Genomic DNA, 13,582 nt, shown 5'->3' on the forward strand with positions numbered 1-13,582 from the left:
TTTAGTCAGCTTTTCCTTGATAGTTCTGTTCATTCTTTCCACTGTGCCAGATGACTGAGGATGGTAAGGAATGTGAAACATCCACTCAATGGTGAGGTATTTACATGGTAGAGAATCATACATTGTCCTGGTTGTTTTGTTAAATAAGCCCCAACACAGGTCAAACATGATGACAGAATAAGCTTCACTGTCGCTGAAACTTTAGGAATACACTAATGTTCTTAAATGAGCGCTATTACGCCACTTTGTCCGACATGAGAAACATAAAAATGAAGAACAATAGGTAAAATAATACACTACGGCAGGGCCAATCGGCCTTCAGAGCAACGCAACAAACCATCAAGTCCTATAGCGATATAGGTTGTTTACCCTCTAATACGACCCACAGAAGCGGTGAGTGGTGAGCAAAGACAGTTAAAGAAATTGACAAAGTGACACCGTTGTTTTCGACGGAGACCAGTGAAGTCTATTAGAATCACTTTTCCGGTGAGCGTTGAGCGTTACTGCGCAGCTGCAAACTGAGCTGGCCGACGTGAAAGTTGGAAGTCTTCTGGTAGCTGTGCCAAGAGAAATCTCAATCATTCCCAATCTTGCAGAGACGGAGAGCGTAGGTATATGTAAGGAGATAACATGGACACAGGCTAATTATTGCTAACTAAAATGCTAGTTAACATTAGTAATTCAACTTAAACAGCTAATGTGAGACGAAACTGCCTGCGAGCTTCTCCTGTACTATACGGTAATTCTCTACTATGCGACAGAAAGTCGCGTGGTTATGACACAATTGTTAGCCTATTTTTACAAAAACGTCTGCTACGGAGCCATAACGTGAGATACAAGGTAATGGAGCCTTTTATACATTGTTGTGTTTCTTTAGAAATAAACAATGGACAAATAGAGTCGTCAGTGACGTCAAAATGAATGGCAGTCAATGGAATGCTAACGGCGGGTGAGTGCTAGGTAGCATCAAAATGGCGCCATAGGAGGTGCGCTTTGTAGAGGCTGGCTTACCCCCTTGGTGGTGAGTGGTTGAGTGGGCACAAGTATCGATATGCAAACGGAGTTCAAGGGTGTTTCTACGTCCATTTATTGCAAACTGCAGGAACGGAAATAAGGCTTGTGTGTGCGCGCCGAGCTTTTCAATGATTTAGATTTATAAAAGAGAACCAGGCGTACGTGCAGCTTCATAGCCTACGTCTGATGAAAAGAATGCATATGCATATTTCTGTCTATGTCTCAATAAAATACACTAAACTGTATTGACAGGAAAGAGGCAGAGAAGAAAATGGCGAAATCAGCTGAAGCAGTGCAGATGGGGCATCAAGGCCACTGTGGCCGCAGGGCATATCATTTTTTTGAGGGCCAGAAGGCCAAGTGAGTTCGTCTGCACTCAGCGCTGCAGTTAATATGATACACCCAGGAAAAAGACCCTTCTCCATAAAGCCAAACTGTGGAGGCACGGTGGCCACAGCGGTCCCGCCATGAAATTCCTGCCCTGACCACACAGTACTCAGCTAGAAGGCACATTACACTATACTGTATAACAGTTAATTGAATTAAAACAACAATAGGACACAAAACATCAATAGTGTCACAACCAAGCAAGATGCAGTCACAAAACTTTACAGGAGTGAAGTTGTACATAAAAATGAGTTTGAAGATGCAAGGAGGTTGGAAGTAGGGGGGTGGACAAAGGGGCCATTGGCCTTCCCCACTTTACGCCCCTGGCCCAAATTGGCGCCACGGCTGGTATGATCCCATCGCAAGATGATCTGTAGTCATGTGGTTTTCTGCTTGGATCAATTAACATTTAGTCTATATCCACGACGTTCCACTTCTGAGATTGGTCCGTTGCCGTCGGAAATTCCGCCGGATGTCACTCTTTACGGCCGGTCTGTTACCTTCCACAGTCTTTGTGTTCTAATTTTAAACTCCGGTGGATTTATGAGGACTATGGTTGACTGCTCCTCAGATCTCTGCAGGGTAAATCCAGACAGCTAGCTAGACTATCTGTCCAATCTGAGTTTTCTGATGCATGACTAAACAACTTTTGAACGTAAACATGTTCCACCAAGACAAGTTCCTTCCCGAGGCTATTTTGCAGCAGCAGCAGCAGCAGCGGCGGTGCTCCGTCAGGCGCTTAGCACCGCCCCAGACGATTGTGACTGGTTTAAAGAAATGCCAATAAACCAGAGCACGTTTTTCTCCCAACCTGCTGTGTGGACTAACCAGACCCTCTGGCCTGAAGGCCATCTGTCTGTCAGCAGGTTTATAGAAAAACTACTGGCCTGATTTTCATTAAACTTGGTGGAAGGGTTTAGCGTTGGCCCTGGGAGAGTCCATTAAACTTTGGAGGGGATCCGAATCACGGAGATGTTGTTAACATTGCGAGATGTGGCATTTGTGCTCCATTCATGGGGTGACGGAATAATCAAATAAACAAGTTCCCAACTGGGAAAATTCAAGCGAACATCCCCTCAAGTCGGGAACGTTAACATAGAGCTAGGGCATGCCTTGGCAGAGCTCTGCGCTCTCTATGTACGACACAATTATTTCACATGCCCAGTATATTAAATTCAGCATCATCTCTGTTAAGGTTCTTATTTGTCCAGGTCACTGGATATCTTGTAGTCCTGAATTTTGTCACACATCCAAGAGGCTTCATCACTTAGGAACTGACTGATGAAAATGTCCAGTTGCTTTAAATTAAGGACTCCACTCGTGTCATGTGAAACTAGAAGGGTTCTTCTATGCTTTAAGAAGATGAGGAGAGTACTTACACCATGCACTGAATGTATTACATTATTCAAGTTTTTTGTGCTTAGTTTACAATGTAACCATTTTCTCATAATGTAATAACTTATTAGGCCTACATTATGCACACAACTTTTGTTACTCATTTTGTGCTCATGGTTTTCTTACATTAAGTCTATGTTTTGATTAGAACATGATGAGCTTTTATTACATTTAAATTATTACATTATGTGCAGGTATTACATTATGAGTTGCTACATGTGTCCTTGTACAAGAAATGGAACATTTTTATTTGGCAGTTAAATGTTTGACTATGTCAAAGCAGTTGTATGTAAGAAGAAAATGAGATGCAAATGGTTGAATATCTTTTCATGTTCATTTTGTATAACTGGTGAGGGTAAGAAAGTACAAGGCCAGTTAACATTTCCAGCTCCAGTTGAAATGTCCAATTGGGAACTCATTTTAAATTGGAACACACCATTACTTCTCTGGTTTCTGGCTTTGCTGACAAATACTGATTGAACTTTCCTAGGCCATGGACATAACATATTACAATTCTTCATTTAGGTGGTGTTCCCCTTTTAAATGAGAAGACATTCTCTGGATTACAGGGTAGGTACTTGTGTTGTTTCGACACATTCAGCACCTTTCACTAACCGCCAAGTAGTTTTATTTTCCATAATAATGCTGCCTTGTGCGTTATTAGCATAGCCAATCACGAATTTATGAACTGTGTCAGTTTGTATACTCACCTTAATATAAAACCGCCATGGTACACGCCTACTCCGACCAAATAACCACAACACGCCGGCTACGGCAAGCGAAGAGGGTCTGTTAAAGCTTTCAGGATTTCACTGTCAACACTTGGCTCGAGCGCTGCTGTGCAGAGCAACGACGATGTCGGAGCAGGAGTCTCTGAGGTGCTCAAGTGCCAGAAACCGTGGAGGCGTACAGAGGGTCGAAGGAAAACTGCGAGCCAGTGTAGAAAAAGGGGATTACTATGAAGCACATCAGATGTACAGGACTTTATTTTTTAGGTAAGAATTCCTTTCATGTTAGTAGGTGCACTTGTAATTGTCAGTTGGCTTTGGGGCCTGCCTGTTCCAGATCATTCTACACTCAACCTTGCTGCTATGCCTGTCCGTTTGTGATTGGGTCAATTTCACCGCGGACCCGCCCACTCATGTTGGTCCGTCTGTTTGTTTGGACAGCTGTGTTGTCGATCTATAATCACAAAATGGGACTGCTAACTAGGGCTAGTTAGCTAGCTATGTGTTGAGCAACACAAGTGATAATAGTATTAGCCGAAGCCGAGTTAGCTGGACAGCTAATACAAGGCAGTGTTTATACGTCATTGGTAAATATACTTGACCTGTAAAAGAACAGATAAAAGCGGCTAACTGCTTTGTTAACCGTTGTCGTTTCTTAAACGTGTGTTGAAGCGGTAAGGTACAGCTGTGTTAGCATGTAGCTAGCCAAATAGCCGCAGTCTGAACTATGAAGGCTAACGTTAGACACGTTTTTGTCAACTGCCTAGTAAAAAAAAATTAAATAATGATTTACAGCTAGTTATGCTTAACGTTGCGAATTTTAAATAAGTCTAGCTAGCTAGTCATCATCAGTGTAATCTGTTCTCCAGTATCTCTGTTTCATTAGGGACGTTCACACACTTACCGGTGTAGCTACATCACGTTGTAGCTACCAGCTCTAATGCAGTGTATATAAACGTCACGTTAGATGCTGTTTGGGGTAATGAATACATTAGTTGTACTGTCAAACTGGTTGGCTATCTGCCCATACATAGTTTACCAAAATAGGTGATTTGTTCTGAATCCAATCCAGTTAAAGCCGGTTCTTCTCCATTGCACAGAATGAGTTTTGTATCTTAAGCAAAACCTGCGTGCATGTATCTTTATCTTGCAGCCCAGTGCCAAAATGGTCTTAAGTGACGTAAACAAACCGTGTGTGTGTGTCTCTCGATAAGCAGATCTCTTCTTCCTCGTCTTCCATCAGGTACATGTCACAGGCGAAACATGCTGAGGCCAGGGAGCTGATGTACAATGGCGCTCTACTCTTCTTCAGCTATAACCAGGTACATGCCGCATTAGATTTCTGCTCTATTAGCTGGCCTGTTATATCCCACACACCAAGTGTTAAATGTCAAGTGTGCACATGTTCATGAAAACACCCCAGATAGGGAAATGATGATGTCATATTTCCAAGTAGCTGTTCCATCCTGCGATGCGCTTGTGTAAAATATCAAATTCTTTTGGAATATGTAATTAAAGATGCACGTTATTGTGTTTTCATCTCCAGCAAAACAGTGCAGCAGACCTGTCCATGCTGGTCCTGGAGGTGTTTGAGAAATCTGAGACTAAAGTCGACGATGACGTATTAGGTAAGTGGCAGCATTTTTTAAAAGACACACATGTGCCATTAAATGGCAGTACAATTCAGTTGTATTCCGTTTTTTTATGGAAGTCACAAAAAGAATGTAACCATTGGAAAAAATGGCCAATGTTGACATGTAAAAAGACATACATTATACATTGTTTACAGTATGTCCTGATCAATGAGAACCATTCTTTTAATGCAGTTGCATTTTTGACAGCTGGCATACACAGATCACAGTAGGTGATGGATTGGGCTTTACATGTATAGCCGATACAGATCCAGTATCGATTGGCCTTGATACTGTAGTGATATCCTGGATTTCTTTGGGATCTCCTGTCTGTGTAATCGCTTAGAAACGCTGCAGCATTACATTGTCATGATATTCAGAAATCTGCCTTCCGCAAGGAGGGTAGAAGGGACATTCTCTGAGTGTGTGTGTGTGTGTGTGTGTGTGTGTGTGTGTGGAGCAGAATGCCTGGCTAAGCTGTTCAGCCGGATGGACCCGAACTCTCCAGAGAGAGTAGCGTTTGTGTCCAGAGCCTTGAAATGGTCCACAGGAGGGTCCGGCAAGTTGGGTCACCCAAAACTACACCAGCTGCTAGCTGTCACTTTGTGGAAAGGTAATGACTGACTTATTTAGTTTATAAAGTGTAGAGGGAAATAACACATAATTATAAGTTGTGATAAATGTTGAATATAAAAACAGATAGTTGAGAGGCTGGGACCAGCAATTGTACTTAGTAATTGACTAAAAGTATTTGAATCTCTCAAATAATCTCAGCAATGATCCAAGTATCTATAGCAGTCACAGTCATCAACATGCTTATCATCCTAACATATGCAACTGAGGCATACACACAAAGGCAGCATATGATGTGCATCAAAACACCCATGCCAGATGTTTTCTTCGTAAGCTCGAACACCAGCAGCCTCATGATGGCGCGTCAACCCACGTCACGTTAGGAACTGTCCTCTTTCTCAGCATTGACACCTGTTAAAGCGTTCAGTATACTCGCCGTTCCCGACCTGTCGCGCGACAGTGTGACGTCATGGGAGCGCCGTAACTATTTATACTCGCGCGTGGTGGTCGTGACACTAGTTGCAGTCTTCTTCTGAACAGAGGTGGCGCTAATGAGGAAAGGCTACCGACTTGGCTATTTCTACGGACAAGAAGAAGAAGAAAAAGGTAAACGATGGCAGAACTGGCAGCAGCAGCATTGACGTCAATGTCAACAGTGGCTAAGATGATATTGGAGTCAACGGATGAGGAAGAACAGCTGCTTTTGAGCCTGCTTGCAAAGAAACTAAGAAAAAGAAGGTGGGGTGTTCGTCCTTTGAATAACGCCAGACATAAATATGGTGACTTCAATATCCTCGTGAAACAAATGAGGGTGATAGACGAAGAGAAGCACTTTGAATACTTCAGAATGTCTGCACAACGATTCGAGCCTTTCATTCACCATAAAAGAACTCCTCTTAACCCAGTACGTTTACAAGAGAGACTTGCAGTCACTCAAAGTCCTGGCATGCTGTACCAGTCAGAATGCAGTTGCTATTGGCGCACTTGCTCGGAAATCTTGCCCTCGAACTCGTCCATGCTTCCTGTTTCAGCTTTGGTGCAACTCTGGTCGCGCACTTTAAATCCTGGCGCGCCAGCGAGATCAACGTCATTTTGACGTCACATTGTTGCGCGACAGGTCGGGAACGGCGACTGTAAAGAGGCCTTAACCCTCCAGGAAAGCACCGACTGTATTCCACTTCGTCCCCCCAGATTGTCACATCCCAGCTTCTGTACTTTAACGTTTTCTGTCAGTATGCCATATCCGGTGTGTTGCCATTAATATTACAAGCTGCCCTGTCCCTGTGTGTTTAATATCGTAAGTTAAACTATTGACTATTAAAACATGTTATTGTGTGTCCAGAGCAAAACTACAGCGAGTCTCGTTACCACTTCCTGCATTCGTCTGACGGGGAGGGCTGTGCCCAGATGCTGGTGGAGTATTCAGCGGCACGAGGCTACCGCAGCGAGATCGACATGTTTGTGGCGCAGGCCGTCCTACAGTAAGTGAAACGCCAATATTCGTTTAGTTAAACAAAAAAGTCTAACCTGGAAATGTGTACAGCAGTAGTCTGTATTGTTACTAAATGTGATCTGAACCTTTCGTTGGATTTAAGGTGTTGTATTCACAATCTGTGTGTGCAGTGGAGATAGTGGAGATTGATGCATGCTCCTCCAGCATGTTTGGTCTGCAGTCATATCCATTTTCTGTCTGTCAGCAGTGTTTGTTTGTTTTTTTTTGTTTTTTTTTCTTTCGTCAAGTATGTGTTAATCTCTCGGTGTTTCTGGTTTGCCGTCTGTCTAATCTGTGTCACACTTCTGTCTCATTTTCTCTCCCATCTTCTCCTTTTGTCTTTATCCTCTGTCCCTCTCCTCCTTTCTATTTCTGTCCGTTCCCTTCTCTGAACCTCCATCCTCCAGGTTCCTATGCTTAAAGAACAAAAACAGCGCTTCCGTGGTGTTCAGCACGTACACAGAGAAACACCCGTCCATAGAGAAGGGCCCTCCCTTCGTCCAGCCTCTACTAAACTTTATCTGGTTTCTGCTGCTGGCAGTGGATGGGTGAGTTGTATTTCTTGTATAGACATGTATTTCTGTTGTACGTCTCTACAGACTCCTTCAGCAGTCTACCCTGAGCATTAATCTTATTTGATTGGCAAATTCTGTACAGCGACTAGAAAAAATCGTCTGATTTAAGTGTTGCGTTTCAATAATAGATTGAGGGGGTAATCGTTTTCAGTGTTCCAAACCGTTCCTCTTTGTTTCTCCAGGGGTAAATTAACAGTTTTCACAGTGTTATGTGAGCAATATCAACCTTCCTTGAAGAGGGACCCCATGTATAATGAGGTGAGTGTTTAAATATTGGCTTGATGCTCCGTTATTTCCTCCCATGAAGCATGTATGAAATGGCCTTCATTGATGTGAGTGCAGCTGCAATTAGAAGTGTGAATCTTCACTGATCTCCCGATTTTTGATTACGATTATCATGTCTTCGATTCGGTATCTCAATGCGTCAAATACATTTTTCTATTAAAGCCATATAGGATATTTAATTCATAGCTCAAGCTTAAAAAACAAAACATTAAGCAGTGCTCTAACACTAAAGAAATTGGATACATCAAACTACAGCACTGACCACATGGCACTTCCACTTCCTGTGCAAAACATAACGTGTATATGTAAACAGAAAGGTTGTTAGGCATACATGAAATTGTAAACCGAAATAATCGATAATGGCCCGGCCGATCATCGATGCAGCATCGTCCACGATTCGATGCTTCGATTATTTGATTAATCTCAACACCTCCTAGCTGCAATACAACATACTGTATGTAAAACATTTCTTACGTTTGCATGTTGTGATGGAATATTTCCCCCCTGTTTTTGTAACCCGTCTTTTTCACAACCGTGTCCCTCTGTCCTCCCCGATCTCTTCTTTTGGACATCTTCCCGCTTCCTCAGTATCTCGACAGAATAGGACAGGTTTTCTTCGGCGTTCCGCCCAAACAGTCCCCATCATACGGTGGACTGCTAGGTGAGTGAACCAAGACGTTGTTCTTAATTTTAGCCGATGTTGAGGATAATTTACACTAGGGCTGAACGATTAATTGCATTCGCAATTAAATTGCGATATGCATATGTTACAACTGATGTGGTCAAGTCATAGGATCACTGCGGCTGGCACTGCCCATGCAGTCATGTGAACAAATTAGGACACCCATGCTAAAGTTGACTAAAAAGAGGAATAATCATCTTTTGGAAATTGATCTTAATGCCTTAATTAAAAAAAATGAGGAAAAATCCAACCTTTAAGGACACCAATTTTCTTTGTGAATGAATAATGTATCGTAAATAAATAAATGTTCTTCCTTAAAATACAGGAGCCATAATTATACATACCCCTATGTTAAATTCCCATAAAGGAAGGCAGATGTTTATTTTTAAAGGCCAGTTATTTCATGGATCCAGGATACTATGCATCCTGATAAAGTTCCCTTGGCCTTTGGAATTAAAATAGCCCCTCCCCCCCCACATCATCACATACCCTTCACCATACCTAGAGATTGGCATGGTTTTATTTCAGTTAGCCTAATAACTGGTCTGATTTGCATTGAGAGATGATTTTATGGAAAGTAATATATATATATATATATATATATATATATATATATATATATAGTATATATATATATATATATATATATATATATACATATATATACATATCACACACACCTTTTCAAATGCTACAAATCATATTCAAACACTTTTTTTTTTTTTTTAAGAAATCTCTGCACGAGGTCATTTTGTACCGTAGACCATTGCACTACTGTATGCACGGAAGGATGCTGATTGTGTTGCGTCCTGCAGGAAACCTGCTGAACAGCCTGATGGGCTCCGGCGAGGAGGATGACGGCGCCGAAGAAGCCCAGGAGGACAGCAGCCCCATAGAGCTGGACTGAGCCTGCCCCGGGACAAAGAAAACACACACACACACACACACACACACACACAGGAAGATGGCGTCGCCTCCCTCCTTCACACCGAGGGCGGGGGCAACGCGCCGGTCCATGTTTTTCAGAGAGGTGTGCGGTTTCCAAAAAACCTCTTCCCACCCATCCAGTCTTAAAATCCCAGAATCAGAAAGTATCAGGCCGCCCAAACATCCCTCTCAGCACTGCCGGGACTGACTGCGCCCAAACTGCAAACTCTTCCCGTGTTGAATTGTTGTAAGATTTATTATATTATTTTAACCATTTTTTTTTTTTTTTTTTGTTAGTTTAAGACTCTTGCTCTCTGTTTAGGGTGTAGGATTTTTAAACCAGAGATAACAAACTGCCCTCTCCCTGCGATAACCTGCTCCCGAGAGACGGGAACGGTCAGTCTCCCAGAGGAGAGGATAGCAACACAAGTGAAAGCTCTCTTCATAATGTTGGTAATGACGTCATGACAAGAGGGTTTAGTCAACTCACTACAACTACTCAACTGACAGCCACACAGAGCTCGATCAGAGCCCTGGCGTTGCTGCCGTTGGCGCTTTTCCGCAGCTTTCTCCGTTGAAACTCTCGTTCTTTCAGTAGTAAGTTCAATCGTACATGTAGTCAAAGCCATCTGTCAGTTTCTCGTCTCTTTGTCCTTTAGCAGTATGGACAAAAAAGACGACAAAGCTCTTTGTAAGTTATTATCAGAGGTCATTAAGCACCTCGAATATCAACCAAATAAACCTTTTCTCCCCCCCAACGGATTATAGTGGGAGCTGTAACTTCTATTCTAGTGAATGACTGCAAACATACAGCTGTCTGTATACAAATGGCTCCACTGTAGAGGTCCCACTTTTTACTGTGCACTTGCTGAACTGCTGCTGTTTGCATCTCCAAAGAGGAATTGTGTGGAAAAATCCAATTTGGGCTTTTTTTTTTTTCTTTTCTTTACAGTTGCCAATTCATAAAAAATTCTGGCAATAAGGTTTTTAAAGCGTTTTGTGTTTTGCTGGCTCTGGGTGCCGGTCTACTTTGTCGCTGTGAAAAATAAAAAGTCGAAGTTGGGGTTATACCTTCCAAGTCTGTAAAGTGATCTTTATTAGAGGAGGGAAAGTGAGACACTGTGAAAACCTTTTTGTCTGTTGGAGTGAATCTTGCTTTTCAAGGTACCTCAATTTCTGGCTTTTGTTCAATTCTGTTTTTTTTTTATTTATTTTTTTTAATTCGCGTTAAACAAGTTGGTCAGTAGTCCAACATCAGTTCAGCCAGTGCACATCAGAAGTGTGACTCATACTATGGCTAACATTCATCAGTGGCTCACAGAAAACACACTCGCTCTGCTCCTTTCTCTCGACAGTTTCTTTTCTTCAGCATCTGAGTGACATTCGATCAGTCCAGGTCAAATAGGAAACAAGGAAAGTCCAAAGGTCTTCCAATGTAGAGTAATATTTATTCACGTCTGTGTAATTATCTGTGTTGGATTGTGAAACACCAAAATAGCCAATACTAAATAAGTGATGATAAAATAAATAATTGTATGAACCAACCTAGCTCGGTAAAAGTCAACTCATTTTTTTGGGAATATTACGTTTTAGGAAAATGAGTTGCTTTTGTAACGTTTTTAAATACCTCACAGGTTAATTGGTTCCTTTTTAAACATTTAACTGATATTGACATGCTCGTTTGTTAAAACTTTAATATTGGCCATTTTGGGCTGGCTCGACGTGGCCGTGCTACAGAGGGACAGACAGAACAGTGTTGAGTTGTCGAGGCACGTGCACTGCTGTGATTACATCTGTCTAAAGGATCCGGAGGACGAGAGCAGTGATGTGGCAGTCACGGGGTCAACAGCAGCAGTCATCCGGATTGATAACAAAAAGAGTGAGAGAAACTGCCAATATTTAAATGACTCCGCTTGAAACGCCCGTCCACACCAAGAACGCCAACAACCGCAGCGTGAGCATCCACGCTGCTGAACAATAACGTTCTGTTAACGGCGGCGTCAAGCCCGCACTGCGCGCTCCAGCTGATAATAAATTATACACTGATGCAGCAGACGTTGCAACGTAGGATTACAGGAATGTCTGTAGTAATTAGGGATGCACCGAATCCAGATTTTTGGGGATTCGGCTGAATACCAAATCCACTGGTTAACATTCTGCCAAAACCGAATACCGAATCCTACTCCCATCCTCAGTCCATGAACACAGTAAACACGTTAATGAAGTAAACAGCGTCTACAGCAGTGCATTTTTCATTTTATCTACCTGAAGTTGCTGCATGTTGGCTGCTGTCTGTAGATTCCTTCATGCACAACTCGTATTCTTTCGGATGTTTCATATGCAAATGTTGTAACAGCGGTGATGTTGTGTATTGTTTAGGGTCCTTGCCACCACGAGACAAATCGGCATTGCAAATTGAACATGTAGCTCGACTTGAATGGCCTTCTTTTGACTGAAAGTACTGCCAAACAACACTTTTTCTGCTCACGAGTTCCATTTTCACTTTCTCGCAGCCTACTACATTGAACGGTCCACCTACGTAAACACCTTCCTGTAATCAACGGTGGCGTCATTACGTCGACCAGCGTAGCACGCGCAGTGCAAGCGTAGGGTTCGGTGGAAATAAAAAAAAAAAAAGCCCAATATTCGGCCGAATCCGAACCATAATCCTGGATTCGGTGCAGCCCTAGTAGTAATATCCTACATATTCGTGAAATCAAGTAGGCTCCATTTTATGAACAAAAAAAGTCTACTGGCGCCGCTACCTATGTGAAACAAATCTCTCCGCAGTGTTCTCTCTCTCTCTGCCGTACCATGATGTCAATTCAGATGGATTCTGATTTGTTTCTATCATTCATCATATCGCTCTGAAAGTGATCCCAGCGATCATCGTTGGCCGTTGTCGTTGCGCTGTGGACTCTGCCACCCGCTGGAGTTGGAACGATTTTCAAAACTATGTATTTATAGCGATGGTTCTAGTTATCGCTCTTGGTGTGGACGGCCCTTAACAGTATTGCGTTGGTGAAAAGTCCGATTTCTGGTGAGCGACTCTTCCTGCAAGCCTCGCCGTTTACATCAGAGGTTTAAAGGGCAATCCGCGCAAAATGGACTTTTAGGTTCCTCAGCAGTTCACATTTCACGTGTCGACATCAGGCAGTTAGCCCTTGTGTTGTCCTCGGGTCAAATTTGACCCGTTTCAAAAGTGTTTTATATCAGATTGCCCAAAAAGAACATGGATGCTTCCATACAACGTTCTTGAGGTAAAATTAATGATTACTTTCATTGAATTGTTGGGGTGTTTTATTTCAATCTTATAGCATTTACATTTGTTTTTAAATTGGTTTCAAAACAGCATCCGGACTAAACTTTGACATATACCCATCTGTGATCCACTCAACAGCCTCTGATCTTAACTATTAGTCAAAATAATTCTCATTTCTGCCTTTTTAACAAAAAAAACGTATGTATAATTTGATATAAATGAGGTTTGTTGACCATGAATTCCAAGAATAGGAATGCCCAATAGACAAGTTGATGGTTGACAGAAGACAACACAAGGGTGACACAATATCACAACACGCTCTACTCCACATATCACACGTTCTATTATTCAGTGTCAATCATTTAACCCTGTAACTTTTTTTTTTTTTTTGCTAACCTGAAAGTCAGTTTTGTTAGAATACTCAGTCATCACGCCTTTTTGTTTTTGATTACATTTAGTCCTTTCAGGACTAAAAGGGGACACTTTGCTTTATTTTTTTTCCGTTATTCACTACATGAGTAAATAAACTACAGATGAGAAGAGTTTGAGAATGTCTTGAAATAAATATTGTCCTGTCCACTTTTTTTTTTGCATCATTGAGAGTATTCAAGTCGCAGCATGTGGTACTTTC

At 42.1% G+C, this 13,582-nt stretch overlaps 1 protein-coding gene across 2 annotated transcripts; it reads left to right on the plus strand.

Moving 5' to 3' along the window:
• Window positions 1-3,594: 3,594 nt before the first annotated feature.
• On the plus strand, window positions 3,595-13,533 carry get4 (guided entry of tail-anchored proteins factor 4). 2 transcript variants are annotated; one of them, XM_078279123.1, is made up of 9 exons: window positions 3,597-3,791; window positions 4,768-4,846; window positions 5,071-5,152; window positions 5,619-5,768; window positions 7,071-7,209; window positions 7,628-7,768; window positions 7,978-8,053; window positions 8,669-8,741; window positions 9,578-13,533. In XM_078279123.1, exons 1-9 carry the CDS (start codon window positions 3,652-3,654, stop codon window positions 9,667-9,669), a joined length of 972 nt encoding a protein of 323 aa, XP_078135249.1. In that variant the 5' UTR covers window positions 3,597-3,651; the 3' UTR covers window positions 9,670-13,533. The 2 variants fall into 2 exon arrangements, with proteins under 2 accessions (XP_078135250.1, XP_078135249.1); XM_078279124.1 differs by lacking the exon at window positions 8,669-8,741 and having other exon boundaries at window positions 3,595-3,791; window positions 9,578-9,674.
• Window positions 13,534-13,582: the final 49 nt, after the last annotated feature.

Source organism: Sander vitreus, chromosome 21 (genome assembly GCF_031162955.1).
Source record: "Sander vitreus isolate 19-12246 chromosome 21, sanVit1, whole genome shotgun sequence".
NCBI lineage: Eukaryota > Metazoa > Chordata > Actinopteri > Perciformes > Percidae > Sander > Sander vitreus.